The 18,386-nt window shown below is 39.0% G+C and overlaps 1 protein-coding gene across 2 annotated transcripts in view; it reads right to left on the bottom strand.

Annotated features, from left to right (window-relative positions):
• Positions 1-18,386, bottom strand: part of eipr1 (EARP complex and GARP complex interacting protein 1) — an 87,191-nt gene that overhangs the window by 30,399 nt on the left and 38,406 nt on the right. For both annotated transcript variants that reach the window (XM_048531886.2, XM_048531885.2), the window contains exon 6: positions 12,330-12,466. In XM_048531886.2, the coding sequence (XP_048387843.1) occupies positions 12,330-12,466 (137 nt within the window). The remainder of the gene's footprint in view (positions 1-12,329; positions 12,467-18,386) is intronic.

The raw sequence follows: 18,386 nt of genomic DNA on the forward strand, positions 1-18,386 counted from the left end.
CTCCCACCTCAAGCCCCATCCCCATCTCCTGCACAGGAACTTCATCCCGCCTCCTTGACCTGTTTGTCCGCCCTGGACAGACCTATCCCCTCCCTAACTACTCACCTACATTCACCTTAACTGGCTCCAACCACGCCTCTTTGACCTGTCTCCCTCCACCTATCTTCTCCTTTATTCATCTTCTGTCCGCTTCCACCTCTCTCCCTGTTTATTTCAGAATGCCCTTCCCTCCCCCATTGCTGAAGAAGGGTCTTGACCCAAAACATCAGCTTTCCTGCTCCTCTGATGCTGTTTGGCCTGCTGCGTTCATCCAGCTCTACACTTTGTTAGCTACAAATGATATAACTACTTATGTTGTCTTACATATTCTCAAGATGTACCTGACACTCACAAGGTTATAGTTATTGTCCTCTATAGTAACTGGGGTATTGATGGTTGGCCTCAGCCTTGAGCATCTGCAAATATAATGCCGATGCAGCTTCCTCAAGTGTTCTAGAGAATTTTTGATTATTGGTTCAGCAAGTTAAGATACTGTCTGACTTGGATGCAATGGTGTTCTTGTAACATTGCTGTTTTTTCTTCTCAAAAATGTACAGGTTTCCATGGCACATTTGATCACTTTGATAATTGAGGGTAGACCGAAGAAGAGTATTTGACTGGATTTGATTTGTGCTGTGTTCTATAGACAGGACATTCCAAAAATTTTATTTACTTTAGGAGGGTAAGCGACTTACTTTTAGTAATTTAATTACTTTTAGTAATTTGATTACTTTGGATGAATATTTCAATAACCTACTTAGTCAGGGCTGCATTGAAATTTCACTGGAAAAAGTAAGGTCCTCAGGCAGCTAGGTAAGAAATATGGTGCTGAAATGCAGAAAATAAATGCTAACCAACAGGCAAACAGTAAAAACTGAGTGGAGGGAACTCTTCTTTGCAGCCGTGGATAGCAGCAGGGTTTCTGCCAATGAATGGAAAATCTACACGATCATAACGAGCTTGAATTAGAACATTTCAATACTATGCATTCGAGTTCTAATTTTCAGGATTTGGTAAAGATGTGGTAACGTTCTAGAAGTTACTGTGTTGACAGGTGCAAGTTTGACTTATTTATTCAAGATTCCACTGGTAGTACTGTCATCAAGACACCTTCCTTTCACAAGTAACTGAAATATGTCAGCCTTCACCCTGTCAAACTGATGAATAAAAATCCTCCCTTAAGAAACCTGCACGGAACAGACTCCTAAAGCACATCCTATGAGGCCAAATGGAGAGCCTTTTGTATTAGTTGCTGTTGAAAACTTTTATTGCTGGATTGGACTGTGATTATAAAAATGAAATAATGATTTTTATTTGTATCACTGAGATGGACGAGGATTACAAACAACTTTTGTAAGATTATTCTGCAGATTAACCTAATTTGAGAATGTCTTACTGATAGCATGCAAATAGCATCAGAGGTCTAAAAAAAAGGCTTTCATTGGGAAATTTTAACGTTTAGGTAATGCAGATTGTACTTTAAAGTCAACATCAAAATCTGTTCAGTACTGATGTCACAAGACCTTTCATTTTCTAAAATTACAACTGGAGAATGAACTGATGGCCTTGAACAGATCATGAAGTTTGAAACAGTTCAAAAGTTTAAAACCTCAAAATGAAAAAGATGAATGCTTCCCTGCTAAACAACGACATTATCTATTAAATTTGACTGTAGAGTTCCATCTTAATTAAGGAATTTCAAACTATTTGGTTTTAAAAATAGCAAGTGAAAATGTGACCTTGAGGTGCCAAATAGCACAAGTAATTTATGCAGTGCATGGTAATGTGCCCAGCACATTTACAGAGAAATATACTTTTTTTGAGACATCTTAGTTCCGAGAGTAAACTGCTTAACCAAGGTGACTATTCTATGTTAAAGTACTTCTTATGAGGCTAGGCAGATACAGCCTTTTGATTTACTTTCACATTAGTCACTGATAGGAAATTTTTACTGCTGGGCTGAAATCTTGATTTGTGATCATATCACAGCAGAACTTTAGATGCGACAGAATTACAAATAACTCTTGAAAGATTATTGTGTGGATTAAACTAACTTGAGGATGTTTTTTGGCTTCCAAACTTCATTTCAGTGGCCAGAGTCATAGTCTCTAAAATCAAAAGAAAATGTGAGACTAAAAAGAGATTAACTGCACTAAACAAAACCGAGCTCTGTTCCTCAAAACGAATGGTAAAGTAGTTTGATTTTTTTCAATAATTTGGCATTCACCTACACTCCAGCAGTTAACATGAGAAACGTGAAAAGCTGTTTTTGCAAGTTTTGCATTATTTTTAGAACTTTAAAAAGAATCAGAAATAACAATACTTTCAAACCGAGGGAAGAGAGACAGCAGGAGGCAAAAATTCAGGAGAGTGACCACGCGGTGAGGTTGGAGAAGGGCTCTAGAGATCATCAGGAATACATCACAAAAAAATCAAGCCGTGAACTTTCACAGCTGACTGACTGTGAAATTACAAACATCTCTGAAGATAGGTCAAAGAAAATCAAACAGTGTAGTGCAATTTCCAAGCTGATCTTAATTGGAACTACACACAGCAGCAAGGAGTGATAGTGATTTCAGAGCCTGGCCAGATAAGTGTTTGATTTTAAGACATAAATCTTAATCTGTCACATTTTTTGTCAATCTACAATAGTGAATAGGGTGAGTTTTTCTTTATGTTTTACGGAGTCCTGTCTTGATTTTTTTTATGGAGAACAGCTTTTCACATTTCTCATGTTTTACGGAGATTTGTCTTTTTTTTAAATATAAGATAGGTATTAAGTTATCCTAAAGCAGTGTTTTTGAGCAGTAAGACTGTGCTAATGCTGAGATTTTGAGAAAGTGTGTTGTGATTTTTTTGAGTATATTCTGGATCTGTAGATTGTTTAGGGCGCAGAGGTGGCTTTTAGTAGAGTGACGTGCTCTTTCTGTCACATGTGGGAGATGAGGGAGAAAGTCAATGTTCCTGGAAATTATGTCTGCAGGAAGTATGTTTCGTTGTAAATCCTAACGACCTGCAGAGATAAGCAGTTAGAAGCAATAAGGAATTTATAGGAGCCAGGGTGTGTGATGGATGGCAGTTTCAGGAAGGTAGAAGAACCACAGATACAGTCAGGTAGATGAGTTAATGGTAGGAATGGTAGGGCAGGAGTCTCCTGTGGCTATTTCCATCTCCAACAAGTATGCTATTTTGGATAATATCAGGGGTGATGGCCTCTTAGGGAAATCTAATACTGACAGCCACGTTTTTGGTCACAAGACTGACTCTACTATAATGAGGGGTATGTCAGGTTCCATGAGATCGACTGTGATAGAGGACTCTCTAGTCAGAGGCACAGACAGACTTTACTGCAGCCAACAACAAGGCATCAGAATGGTGTAACCCGGTGTGACCCAAAATGTCAAACTTTCCTGCTCCTCTGATGCTGCTTGGCCTGCTGTGTTCGTCCAGCTTCACACCGCGTTATCTGCAGTTCCTACACTGTGGGGAATCTAATCTAATATCTCTATCAGAATGGTGTGTTGCCTCTCTGATGCCAGGGTCAAGAATGTCTCAGAGAAGGTGCAGTATATTCTCAAAGGGGAGAGTTACCAGCAGAAGGTTTTTATATAAGTAGGCTGGTGACACAATGGTTGCATGTTTGACTCCAGGACAGGAGGTTGAGTGTTCCAGTTATGTCAAGCTCAGGGAGCTTTACAAACAAAAACAGAAGTTGCTGGACTCACTTAGCAGGTCTGGCTGCGTCTATGAAGAGAAATCAGAGTTAATGTTTCAGGTCCAATGAGCCTTCCTCACAGTTCTCTTTTACTTGTTTTGTTTCTGATTTATACCGTCCACAGTTCTTTTGCTTTTTACCTCAGCTCAAATTCTTGCAGGAAGCACTGTGATTTGTGGTTAGCACTGCTGCCTTTTAGCACCAGGGACATGGTTCAAATCCACCCTTGTGCAACTGCGTGGGTTTTGCACATTCTCCCTGTGTCTGTGTGGATTTTCTCTGGCTGCACTGGTTTCCTCCCACAGTCCAAAGACATGCAAGCTAGGTGGATTGGCCTGTAGAATCAAAGGTGTGTTTGTGGGTGTGGGAGCAAGCTCTTCAGGGGGTCAGTGTGAACTTAATGGGAAGAATGGCCTGCTTCTACGCCCTAGGGATTCTATGATGACCATGTATGGAGAGAATATAGGAAATTAGGCAAGAGGTTAAAAAGTAGGTTTCAAGGTTAGTGATATCTGGATTACTCCCAATGCCTTGTGCCAATGACTATAGAAATAGAAGGATGGGATAGATGACTGTGTGGCTGGGGAGCTAGTGCACGGGACAGAGTTGTTGGGATCTCTCCTCGGGTAGAAGTGACGTGTATAAGAAGTATGGGTTGCACCTGAATTGGAAGGGGGCCAATATTCTGGCGGGGAAATTTGCTGGTTCTACTTGGGAGGCTTTAAAGGGCAGAGAGTGGGGATGGGCTAGTGGTCTGGGGTGATGAGGTAATGAGAAAAGAAGTAAGTCTGAGGCTAGTACTTTTGAAAAGAGGAGTAAGTTAAATAATCAAGGCAAGGCAAGAACAAGGGGAACAAGGTAAGACTGATAAATTAAACTGTGTTTATTTCAATGCAAGAGGCCTGGCAGGCATGGCAGATGAACTCAATGTGTGTGGTTAGGAATACAGAACTGGGATATCATGGCAGTTACAGAAACATGGCTCAGGAAGGGGCAGGGCGAGCAGCTTAATGTTCCAGGGTATAGACACTATAGCAGTATAGAAAGGGAGGCAAGAAGGAAGGGGAAGTGGTGTTTTTAGTTGAAGATAGCATTATGGCTGAACTTGAGAATATGCTTGGGAGAACATCCAGTGAAGTTATGTGAGTGAACTGAGAAATAGGAAAGGAATGATAACCTTATTAGGATTGTACTTAGGCCCCCCAATAAAATTGAGCAGCAAATATGTAAGGAGATCTCCTTATTAATGACTTGGACGAGGGAATTGAAGGATGGGTCAGCAAGTTTGCAGACGACACAAAGGTCGGAGGTGTCGTTGACAGTGTAGAGGGCTGTTGTAGGCTGCAGCGGGACATTGACAGGATGCAGAGATGGGCTGAGAGGTGGCAGATGGAGTTCAACCTGGATAAATGCGAGGTGATGCATTTTGGAAGGTCGAATTTGAAAGCTGAGTACAGGATTAAGGATAGGATTCTTGGCAGCGTGGAGGAACAGAGGGATCTTGGTGTGCAGATACATAGATCCCTTAAAATGGCCACCCAAGTGGACAGGGTTGTTAAGAAAGCATATGGTGTTTTGGCTTTCATTAACAGGGGGATTGAGTTTAAGAGTCGTGAGATCTTGTTGCAGCTCTATAAAACTTTGGTTAGACCGCACTTGGAATACTGCGTCCAGTTCTGGGCGCCCTATTATAGGAAAGATGTGGATGCTTTGGAGAGGGTTCAGAGGAGGTTTACCAGGATGCTGCCTGGACTGGAGGGCTTATCTTATGAAGAGAGGTTGACTGAGCTCGGTCTCTTTTCATTGGAGAAAAGGAGGAGGAGAGGGGACCTAATTGAGGTATACAAGATAATGAGAGGCATAGATAGAGTCGATAGCCAGAGACTATTTCCCAGGGCAGAAATGGCTAGCACGAGGGGTCATAGTTTTAAGCTGGTTGGTGGAAAGTATAGAGGGGATGTCAGAGGCAGGTTCTTTACGCAGAGAGTTGTGAGAGCATGGAATGCGTTGCCAGCAGCAGTTGTGGAAGCAAGGTCATTGGGGTCATTTAAGAGACTGCTGGACATGCATATGGTCACAGAAATTTGAGGGTGCATCCATGAGGATCAATGGTCGGCACAACATTGTGGGCTGAAGGGCCTGTTCTGTGCTGTACTGTTCTATGTTCTATGTTCTATGTTCTATCTCGGGTATCTGTAAGAATAACAGGGTTGTAATGGTAAGGGAGTTTAACTTTTCAAACACGCACTGGGGTTGCCATAATTTTAAGGGTTTGGATGTAGAGGAATTTCTTAAGTGTATATCTGATAATTTTCATATTCAGTATGTGGATATATCTACTAGAGAAGAAGCAAAACTTGAACTTCTCTTGGGAAATAAGGCAGTGCAAGTGACTGAGGTATCAGTGGGGGAGCACATTGGGGCCTGTGATCATAATACTATTTCTTTGACAGTATCAGACAACAACTTTCACAAGTTGATATGGGAGAGGCTATTCACAGGTAAAGGGACGGTGGGAAGTGAGAAGCCTTTAAAAATGAAATAACAAGAGTTCAGAGGCAGTATGTTCACGCTCGTGCAAAGGACAAACCTGGTAGTTATAGGGAATTCTGGATGACTAGAGAAATCGAGGATCTGGTCAAGAGAGAGACATATGTCAAGTATAGGCAGTAGGGATTGATTAAATCCCTACAGGAGTATAAGAGCAGTAGGAGCATACTTAGGAAAGAAATACAAAGCATAAAAAGGGGACATGAGACATATTTGGCAAATACAGTTCAGGAGAATCCAAACCTTCTGAAAATATATTAAGGGTAAAAGCATAACTAGATTAATGATAGGTGACCTTGTTGATTTATAAGGGGCACAATGTGTGAAACTACAGGAGATAGGTGAGATACTAAATGAGTATGTTGCATCAATATTTACTGTGGAGAAGGATATGGAAGCTAGAAAACCTGGGGAAATTAATCGTGATATCTTTAAAAGCGTCCATAGTACAAAAGAGATGGTGCTGGATGTCTTAAAATGCATAAACATGAATAAATTCCCTTGATCAGATATATCCCAGAACACTGTAGGAAACTAGGGAAGAGAATGAAGGGTTCCTTGTGAGATGTGTGCATCATTGATTGCTGCAGGTGAGGTGCAGAAAGTCTGGAGGTTGGCTCATGTGGTCCCATTATTTAAGAAAGATGGTAAGGAAAAGCCTGGGGACTATAGACAGGCGAGCCTGATGTCAGTGGTGGATAAGTTGTTGGAGGAGACTCTGAGGGACAGGATTTACATGTATTTGGAGAGGCAAAAAGTGATTAGAGGGAATCAATATAGGTTTGTGCATGGGAAATTATGTCTCATCGAGTTTTCTGAAGAAGTGACAAAGAGGACTGATAAAAGCAGAGCTGTAGACATGGTCTAAAGGGACTTCAGCAAGATGCTCAAAAAGGTTCTACATGGTAGACTGGTTGGCAAAGGTTGGATCATATTGAAACCAAGGAAGCTAGCTAATTGTATGCAAAATTGGCTTGAAGCTGGGAACAGAGGGCGGAGGGGGGTTGCTTTTCCGACTGGAGGCCTGTGACCAGTGGTATGTTGCAAAGGTCAGAGCTGGGTCTACTGCTTTTCATCATTTATATAAATGATTTGGAAATTAATATAGGAGGAATGGTTGGTAATTTTGCAGGTGACACCAAAATAAATGGTGTAGTGGACAGTGAAGAAGGTTATCTTATAACACAATGGCATCTTGATCAGATGGGCTAATGAGCCGAGGAGTGCCAGGTGGAGTTTAATTTAGATAAATATGAGGTGATGCATTTTGGTAAGGCAAATCAGGGCAAGGCTTAAACAGTTAATGATAGGGCTCTGAGGAGTGTTGCTGAACAAAGGAACCTAGGAGTGCAGGTGCATAGGTCCTTGAAAGTGGAATCCCAGGTAGACAGGGTAGTGAAAGAAGGTGTTTGGCACGCTTGCCATCATTGCTCAGTGCACTGATTACAGGAGTTGAGATATCATTTTCTGGCTGCACAGGACATTGGTTCGGCCACTTTTAGAATACTGCGTTCAATTCTGATATCCCTGCTGTCGGAAAGATGTTGTTAAACTTGAAAGGATTCACAAAGGAGTTACATGGATGTTGCTGGGATTGGAAGGTTTGAGCTATAGGAAGAGGCTGAATAGACTGGAGGTTTATTCCCTGGAATGTCAGAGACTGAGGAGCGACCTTATAGATGTTCATAAAATCATGAGGGGGCGTGGATAGGGTGAATAGTCAAAGTCTTTTTCCCACGGCAGGTGAGTCCAAAACTTATGTTTAAGGTGAGAGGGGAAAGATTTAACAGATACCTAAGGTGCAACTTTTTCACGCAAAGGGTGGTGCATGTATGAAACAAATTGCTACAGAAACTGGTGGAGGAAAGTATAATTTCAACGTTTAAAAGGTATTTGGATGGGGCCATGAACAGGAAGGGCTTCAAAGGATATGAGCCAAATGCAGGTAAATAGGACTAAATCAGTTTAGGATATCAGATTGTCATTGACAAGTTGGACCACAGGGTCTGTTTCCATGCTGTATAATTCTAGGACTCCACGACTCTTAGAACTCTAAACTCAATTCAACTAATTTTCCTAAAATTAGGATTCAGAAATGATAATATTTTAAAAAATCTGCCGCTGGAGAAAGCTACTTGACTCACGATGAATGTGTTGTTGCTCATTCTTCAACTGTAACTTTTTAAGCTTATTTCTCTGTTCTCGCGCATACTCATTTTTGTTCCACTGTCAAATCTTTATGCAATTATTTTAAACTTAGATATTTATGGATAATCATTCTATATACAAACAACCTAGTTTCTGGAAACAGTATACAACATCCCAATGATTCTTTTAGCATCAATTCAGGGTTCATGTGCCCATGTGAATTGATTCATCAACCAGCAGAAATGTTTCTCAGCTCTTTTCAGAAACTTCCACGATTTTGAAAACTGCTATTAGGTTCTTCTTAACCTATGAATAAGCCCCATTTTAAAAAAAATTCATAACTTATTCAATCTTTGTTGCAATCTTTTCATTTTTTTAATGCTTCTCTAATGGAGTGCAGAGAAATGCACACAATAGTTTACCTGACAGAACCAATGTGTTTCAAATGGAACATTGCTTCCTTATTTTTGTATTCAGGTCTCAATATGTTGTTTCACACTATGACATCATAAGAAACAGGCTGTTTGGCCCCTCGAGTCTACTCCGCCATTCAATGATATTGTGGCTGATCCGACATTCCTCATGACCATTTTCATGTAGTCCCTCTAACCCCTGATCCCCTAGTGATCACGAATCAGCCCTAAATATACATAAAGACACTTCACCACAGTTGAATGTTGCAAGAGAGTTTTAAAGATTCACAATTCTCTGAGAAGAAATTTTTAATTATTTCAGTCTTAAATTGGCACCCCTTTATTCTGATACTATGCCGCCGGTCCTAAATTCTTCCACAAAGGGAAACATCCTCTCAATATCTACCCTGTCACCCTCTTAAGAATCCTACATGTTTCAATAAGCTCACCTCTTCACTGACTACAGTCCCAACCTATTTAATCGTTGCTCATAAGACAACTCCTCCATACCAGGGATCATCCTAGTGAAGAGATAATAGGAACTGTAGTTGCTGGAGAATCCGAGATAACAAGGCGTAAAGCTGGATGAACACAGCAGGCCACACAGCATCTGAGGAGCAGGAAGGTTGACATTTCAGGCCTACACCCTAGGCTCGAAACGTTAGCCTTCCTGCTCCTAAGATGCTACTTGGCCTGCTGTGTTCATCCAGCTCTACATCTTGTTATCTTATCATCCTCGTGAACCTTCTCTGAATGAAATGATATCTTGCCTTAAATAAGGGAACCAAAACTGCTCGCAGTATTTCAGAAGTGATTTCACCAGCACCTTGTACAGTTTCAGTCAGTCTTCCCTACTCTTTTTTTCCAATCTCCTTGAAATAAGGGTCAACATTCCATTAGCCTTCCTGATTACCTGCTGCATCTATGTGTTAGCTTTCTGCGTTTGATGCACAAGTACTCTCAAGTCCCTTTGTGTTGCAGCTTCCCGCAGTTTTATCCCCAACATATATAACTATATGATTCTTGCTACAAATGGTTTTCTTACTTTCAGGACCAAAACAATACATCTGAACATTGAAGGAATAGCTAAAAAGAGATTTGCTGTACCACATAAAACAAATACATTGCATATCCTGCAACAGAATGACATCTTTTCCTTTTGTGATTATTTGTGAACACACTTTTCCGGAGTATTTCAAATTGTCAGTGTGCCATACGGTCTATATTGAAAATACAATGAATCGTGGGAAACTGCAAGATTGTGTATTTATCTAAAACAGTATTATACTTTCATCATCTATCAGTATCAGCTTTTTAAAAAAATCTCAAATTGCATATTTGTATTTGAAATATTTAAATTGTGGATTCCACAAGTCTTCCTATTCTCTGTAATTTTCATAAATAGGTAATAAGACCATGCTAAGTGTGTCTTAATCATTTTTGCCACTGTTTCATCATATTTCGACACTGTATATATTTATCATAATTAAGAGCCTCACACAATGAGCTTTTAACGTGTGGTGACTGTAGACAGCAAGACTAGCCATTCCTAACTACGGCCAATGGATGAAATGGCCATTCTTCTGATTCCTGTCACATTACAGAATCACAAACGATTTGAAAGATCAGCAGAATTTATCGTACTCAGGACTACAAATTGAAACAAAAAGGTCGCAGGTGAAATGGTCTGGCATAGTTTGGAACCAAATCTCATTTTGTATTTATGTCACAAGCTTTGCTTCATAAAGTGTCAACGTTGGTTATTTTCAGTGGGTATTGAATAAGGAAGTTCTTTGCTGCTTGGCACTGTAGATTTTCTACCACATGCTCCCAAATAAGATCTTCTTGATCAATTTATCTTGTTGCTTGTTCCTTTTGCTTGTCAATGAATCTGAAAGTCTCTTTCTTCAAAACTGGGCTGAGGTACACAACTGATCTGATTGTTAAATTCAACAGTGAATTTAATTTTAAGGTCAGTGTTATGTCATTAAACAGATTCATTTGTTGAAACAGAATGTGTATTTTGAAAGGATATTCTACTTTAGATGGATTAATGGGAAAAAGTGGCAGTTATACAATTAGTATAGCTCATATAAACCATGAGCCCACATACCCTTTGCTTCTCCTGCTGCTTCAGTTGTTAGTCAAGCCACAGTACTATTGACATTTCTCACCACTAAACTACAAATCACATTAACGAACATAAAGGTATCAATTATCAACAAAAAGCAAGTATTTTTAAAGCGATGATGTATTTCAGTGGAAATATCGGAAAGAAAGTGCAAGATAATGGATGGCATTTTGTGTTGCACACAATGTATCACAAAGTACTTTCTTTTTGTTAAGTACAGGGTCACTATACTATGGCATGGAATGCATGATTGTAATGGTATAATTTAGTTACCGTTGTAAATGAATGTTGCTTAAAGCAGTTGAATATAAAATTTTTAAAAATTCAACATAGCAAACAAAATTCATGAATTGAAACGGTAGACTGTACTTATAAAATGTCTTCATATAATTTTATAATTATTTCCTTAATTCACAAAATTAACAATAAATGGATGTAAAATGGGTCAAGTCTGAAAGGCAGTAAATATAATTTACGGGCAATAGTTCGTATAACTTGCCTGAAGAATGTTAAACAGTTTATTCTTGTACTGTCTTCTGTTCCCATCTGCAGTGAGGCTTCCCAGTATTTCTCAACATTACATACATGAAGTAACAGAGGCCCTCATTGAATCATTGATCTCTGTCTGCCAAACCGATGTCAGGGCTTTTTAGCAAAATTCCTTGAAACATCTCAGTGGAACAAATCCCAACTGAGATGTGCGCAATTTGCTTCAAGAAAAAAAGATCTTTCATTTAAGTAACTTATCTAAAACCCTTCAGTCAATGAAGCACTTTTGAATTGTAGTCATAGTTGGAAAATAAGGAGTAAATGAGGAGGAAAATTTGCTGGATGTAAAAGATTCTGTCCAGTGTCCAACAGGAGAAGGAGGATCAAACTTGGTACTAGGTCAGGTCACATCACAAGAACATCTACATAAATTAATTTGTCTGCCTAAAAAATGTATAAATCACTTTAATGACCTTGTTATGTGTATGAGGTTAGAGTGTGCAAGAATGGAATGTGAAAGATATAGAGATGAGGATCAATGATTGTAGGCAGAATGAAACCAGAAGTAGACAAGACGGTCAATTGAATATCAGTTAAGTTTTTTTAACCATTGCACAGGACAATTGTACATATAGTAAAAATCAGTCTTAGAAGCCACCCTTATAGAAACATTATAGATCTACATTGTTATTATCATAACTGAAATCAATCACCAAAGAATCGCTCAACTATAAACACCAAATGAAACGTAGCGTTAGATGCACATTTCACAGACTGGATTTCAATAAGTTTCAAAAGTCAAGCATTACAAGCAACTCTAGAATGGGAGCCATTTCCTGCTTACCACATGGTTCTAATGTCCCAGCCTCGAATAGCTGTGTCATTTGCCGTGGCAAGTTGCGAGCAGTTGTGATGAGGGCTCCAGCAGCCAGAAGTAAACTTTAACTGACCTTTTCCTTTCAAAGTTGTAGAACATGAGAGCTAAAAGACGACACACAAACAAACAGAAATGGAAAGACGATGAATGACTATTCAGAAACCAGATAGGTGAACTCACTATCTAGGAATCTATAAAGAACAGCATTCTTGCAACCAGATTTTGGTAAAGCAATAAGAATCACTATGACAATCTTTAAAAATCAAAAATGGTAATCCTTGATGTGTTCAGTCACAACAAATAACAGAAGCTGTCAAGACTTTTTCACGTCAACAATATTTTACTGTTGCAATCCCCCCACTGCTATCACTATGCGCTCTTGACAGATGATGCAAACATAAAATGACCATGATAAAAAACAGATATAACAGTATTAAATTTATTTCACAAATCCCACAATTATTATTTTATGGAATTCCTAAATCTAAGTTATTTATTTATGGCCCTCTTTACTATCCATGGGTTATGATACTATGGCAATTATAATTTATTAAAATGATTTGAAGACGTTACCAGCCTACAATGTCAATAACTAATGGCAGTTGTGAAGTATGAACAAACTCAAACTTTCTATACTGGCTTTACGTAACTGTGACATTATGCACTATTAGGAAATCTTGCTTGCAAAATTGATTTTAAAATACGTGAGGGTTAAAAATTAGTGATAATGGGAACTGCAGATTCTGGAGAATCCAAGATAATAAAATGTGAGGCTGGATGAACACAGCAGGCCCAGCTGTCAGCTTTTGTGTTCCTGAGATGTTGCTGGGCCTGCTGTGTTCATCCAGCCTCACATTTTATTATCTAGGGTTAAAAATTAACCATCTTTATCATCAGAGATAGTAGGAACTGCTGATGCTGGAGAATCTGAGGTAACAAGGTGTAGAGCTAGATTGAACACAGCAGGCCAGGCAGCATCAGAGAAGCACCTTTTTTCTGACCTTTTTTCTGAAGAAGGGTCCAGACCTGAAATGTCGGCTTTCCTGCTTCTCTAATGCTGTCTGGCCTGCTGTGTTCATCCAGCTCTACACCATCTTTATCATCATACTCCTGTAATTCTTGGTAGGTAAGAGAAACAGTCTAAAAGTAATTGAAGAAAATAACTGAAAATAAAGCAGAAATAGGCCATTCATCCCACTGAGCCTGCCTCACCACTCAAAACAATCATGGCTGGTCAAACACTTTAATATCTTTCACTCCCCATATCCCTACATGTCACTGATAATCAGCAATCAATCAAGCTCTACCTTAAACATATTCAAAGAGTAAGCTTCCACAGCCCTCTGCAGTCACAAATTCCAAAGGTTCACAACCCTATGACTGAAGAAACTTCTCCTAATCTAAGATCTAAGTGACACAGCCTTTAGATTTAAATTATGCATTCTGGTTCTCAATCTCAACTGGGAAAACACCTTATATCTCTAACAGTGAAAATTCTTCACTATGATCATCTGCTTTTACTCTTTATTCCTTAAAGTATTTTTTTTAACTTTCAATGAGATTACCTCTCATCCTCTGAAGCTTTTAACAATACAGGCATATCTGCCCATTATTTCTTCATAGGGCTGTCTTCCCATCCCCAGAACAAGCCTGGTGAACCTTAACCGCATTCCCTCTGTGGCAATGGTATCTTTCCTGAGAAAAGGAGACCAAAATTGCACCTGGTAATCCAGGTGCAGTCTAACAAAATTCTTACACAGTTCAAGCAAGGCTTCACTACTCCTGTACTCAAATCCTCTTGCAATAAAAGTTAATATTCCGTTAGTCTTTCTAATAGCTTGCTGTACTAGCATGTTAGCCTTAAGTGGCTTATCGGCAAGGATACACAGGTACCTTTGGACATCTACACTTTCTAAGCTCTTACCGTTTAACAAACGGTCTGGATAACTGTTTCTCATACTCAAGTGAATAACCTCAAATTTTCCACATTCTATTCCATCTGCCATGTTCTTGCCCATTAGCCAAACCTGTTAAAATCTTCCTGAAACTGCTTTACATCTTCAACATACTCCCATTTAGCTCTGTATCAACCACAAATTGGGAATTATTATATTTGGACGCATTTTCAAATTGTTGATATATATTGTGAACACCCAGGGCCCGAGTACTAATCTTTCCAGTACCCCACAAGACATAGCCTGCCAACATAAGTATGTTCCATTCATTCCCACTCAGTGCCTTCTGTCTGTGGGCCAAACATTAATGCATACCAGCACATTAAGTCCTACCATGTGCTTTAATTTTTCTAACCAGCTTTCTGTGGGTGACTTTGAAAAACTCAGAAAACTACATCCAGTGGCTCTTCTTTATCAATTTTGTGAGTAATGTCTTTGAAACACTCCAACAAGTCTGTCAAACACGATTTCCCATTTGCAAATCCATGCTGATTATGCCCAATCAGGTTATCACTACTCAGGTGTCTATTATCCCGTCCTTTACAATATATAACAGTATTTTCTCCACTACTGATCTCAGGCTAACAAGACTGTAGTTTCCTGTTTTCCTTCCTACTTCCTTCTTAGATAACACGGTTTTTTTTACATTTCATTCTCCAGGAATCATTCCAGAATCTACAGAAATTTGGAATGCAATTACCAATGCATTAACTACCTCTATTGACAATTCATTCAACACCATGAGATATAAGCCATCAGGCCCTAAAGGTTAATCAACTTTCAGTTTCATTAATTTCTTTAGTACAATCTTCTCAGTAATGCTAATTTTCTTCAATTCCTTATTCTCCCTATTCACCTGGATCTCTATTTCTGGTTGATTTCTAGTACCTTCCTCAGTGAAAACTGATACAAGTAACCAGTCAGTTTCTCTGCTATTTCTCAATTCTCCATTATAAATTCTCTTGACTCTCCCTGTAAGGGGCCCACATTTGTTTTAGCTAACATTTCATTTTCGCGTACCCATTGAAGCTTCAACAGTCCATCTTTATGTTAGTTGCTAGATAGCATGCATATTCCACTCTCCCTTTTCTCATCAGTTTCTGGGTCCTCTTTTGTTGTATTTTACAAGCCCCTCGAACCTCAGAAATATTGCTATTTCTGACAACTTTACAGGCCCTTTCTTTTAATCTTATACAATCCTGAACTACTTTTGTTGGCCATGGGTGATTAAACACTTTCTTGAGTTTTTACACCTTGCAAGAATGTTTAGTTGCTGTAAGTTGTGCAATAGTTCTTTAAAAACTATTCATTGCCTCAATACAATCACGTCTTTTAAGGTACGTTCCCACCCATCTCAGCCAACTTGTCTCACATCTTCAAATTTCCATTATTGAAAATGAACACTTACTTTCAGACATTGTATAAAATTCAATTGTACAGTGGTCACTCACGTCTACTGCAAATCTAAATTTGTGGAGGCACAGCCTTAGTAATTTTTAAAATATTGTACAAATGTTCATCTGGTGTGGGGGAAAAAAATCACAAACTTTAGAGATTTTGCTTCTTGCATTTGTTCTTCAGCTTTTCATGTTTTCACACCTAAAATTCTAAGAGTGATGTTTAAATTCAATCACAAATTTACTATCAATACTACCGAAAAGATTGACCACAGCATAGTAAAGATGATCAGAAAACTTGAGAATCTTTGAATAAGAAATTCTACAAGCATTTTACCAATTTTACAAATACATTCTGATGTTGCAGAGATTTAACAGAATGGTATTAGGAATAAGGTGCTTCAGTTCAATGGAGAGACTAAAGATGATGGGATTGCCTTCATCAGAACAGAGAAGTTTATGTGGAGATTCAATACAGGTGTTCAAAATTATGAGATGTTTTGACAGCAAAGTCGAAAAAGTCTTCACTGGCAGAAAGATTATTAACCAGAGAACTGATTCAAGGTAATTGGCACAAAAAGAAAGAGCCAGTGGTAGCGAAAACGTGTTTTGAGTTATAATGATTGGGAACACATCACAGAAAAGGTGGCCAAAACAGACACAATTTTCAAAAGGGAAAAGGGTAAACACTTGAAAAAATATATATATAAAAAGAGGATGATAGGAAATGAAGAGAGTGGAACCAATTTGACAGCTTTTCAAAAATCCAGCACAGCCACAACTACTGAATACTCTGGCAAATCTTCTCTGAACTGCTTCCAACATATTTATATCCTTACTTAAGTTCACCATTTAGTGAATGTAACATGGTCAACCAGGTGGTCCTCATGGAATATGAGTTTCCTGACTGGAGCTGTTAACCTGGCCCAATCAAGGAGACCTGGCTGGCAGATATAAATAGGAGTATCAAAGGTTCTGTTCATGCTGACAGCTTGCTCCAAGGAAGCAGGATCTGTATCAAAGACATTCCACGTGTAAATAAAGGATGACTTGGTGAAGGGATACCAGCCTCTGTGAAGTGACTTCACACAGTATAGTTGTATATCAAAAATACCCTGCATAAATGAAGCATAATTTCCCTACTTTTGTATTCAATACTGCTTGTGATAAATGAAGCCTACTGTAAGCTTTCCTAATTACTTGTTGTACATGCTTTTGTGATTCATGCATTGGGGCACCCAGATCTGTCTGCATCTCAGAGTTCTGCAATCTCTCACCATTTAGATCAAATGCATAATTTTTATCCTTCCTGCCAAAATGAACATTTACATTTTCCGACCTTCCCATTTGTCAGATATTTGCCCACTCACTTGGATTATCAATAGCAATCTGCAGGGTCCTTCTATCCTCACCATAATTTACTTTCCTACCTATCTTTCTGTCAACTAGCTTGATGTGGAAGTGCCAGTGTTGGACTGGGGTGGACAAGGTCAAAAATCACATGACAGCAGGTTATAATCCAACAGGTTTATGTGAAAACGCAAACTTTCGGAGCCTCATTCCTTCTTCAGGTGTCTGTGATAGAGGCGGCATCAGACATGGAATTTATAAGTAAAAGATCAAGGGGTCATAGAACTGATGCAAATGTGTTGAACAAACCTAAGATGGCTTTCAGTTAGAAAGAATTAATACGCAAATCCCACAGTTTCCTTCAAGTCACTGCCTGAGATAACCAAATGTTTTACCAGTATACCAGAGGTGGCATTTCAGGTCAGACAAAGATTTTAGATGTGAGGCCTTGTTTAGAATCTGGCTGTTTATTAACTTGTAGTCAGATTGGTTTTACTTCCAAGGGAGGAATTTATAAAAAGCCACACTGACTATCTACAAGTCTTGTGCTTTTTGAACAAAATAGAACGTATCTGCAGTTATAAATCTGCAAGTGCAAATTTACCCCATAGATTTATATGTATGTATATGTGTGTGTGCTTACACACATGGATGGTAGAGAAAGAGTGTATAGTGTGGTGGGGTTACCTAAAGTGCAACATTAACCTAAGTTCCCAGTTGAGGCCGTCCTCATAGGTACGGAACTCAGCTATCAGACTCTGCTCAATGACTCTGTGTTGTTATATATCCTGAAGTCCACCTTGGAGGACGTTTACCGGAAGATCTAAGGCCAAATGTCCTTGACCATTTAAGTGTTCCCAAACTGGGAGGGGGCTTCACACTCTTTCTCTCTCTCACATACACACACACGCACGCGCGCACGCAGGGTGAACTTGCCAATTTGTAATTGCAGATACATTCTATTTTGTTCAAAAAGCACACAATTTGTAGACAGTCAATGTGACATTTTATAGATTCCTCCTTTAGAAATAAAACCAGTCTGACTCCAAGTTAAAACACAGTCAGATTCTAAACAAGGCCACAGACCTAAAATGCATTATCTGACCCAAGTATACTGATATACTGGTATACTGATAAAACTACTAACAAACTTAAAAGCAATACCTTTGGTCCCTTCATTCAGATTATTTAAATAAATTGTAAAACAGTTGAGGTCCCAGCAACTGATCCCTGTGGCACATCACCTGTTACATCTTGTCAATCAGAGACATTTACCATGACTTAAAGGATTCCGGTTGTTAAAAGATTACTATAATTCTGAG

Source organism: Stegostoma tigrinum, chromosome 4 (genome assembly GCF_030684315.1).
Source record: "Stegostoma tigrinum isolate sSteTig4 chromosome 4, sSteTig4.hap1, whole genome shotgun sequence".
Classification (NCBI taxonomy): domain Eukaryota; kingdom Metazoa; phylum Chordata; class Chondrichthyes; order Orectolobiformes; family Stegostomatidae; genus Stegostoma; species Stegostoma tigrinum.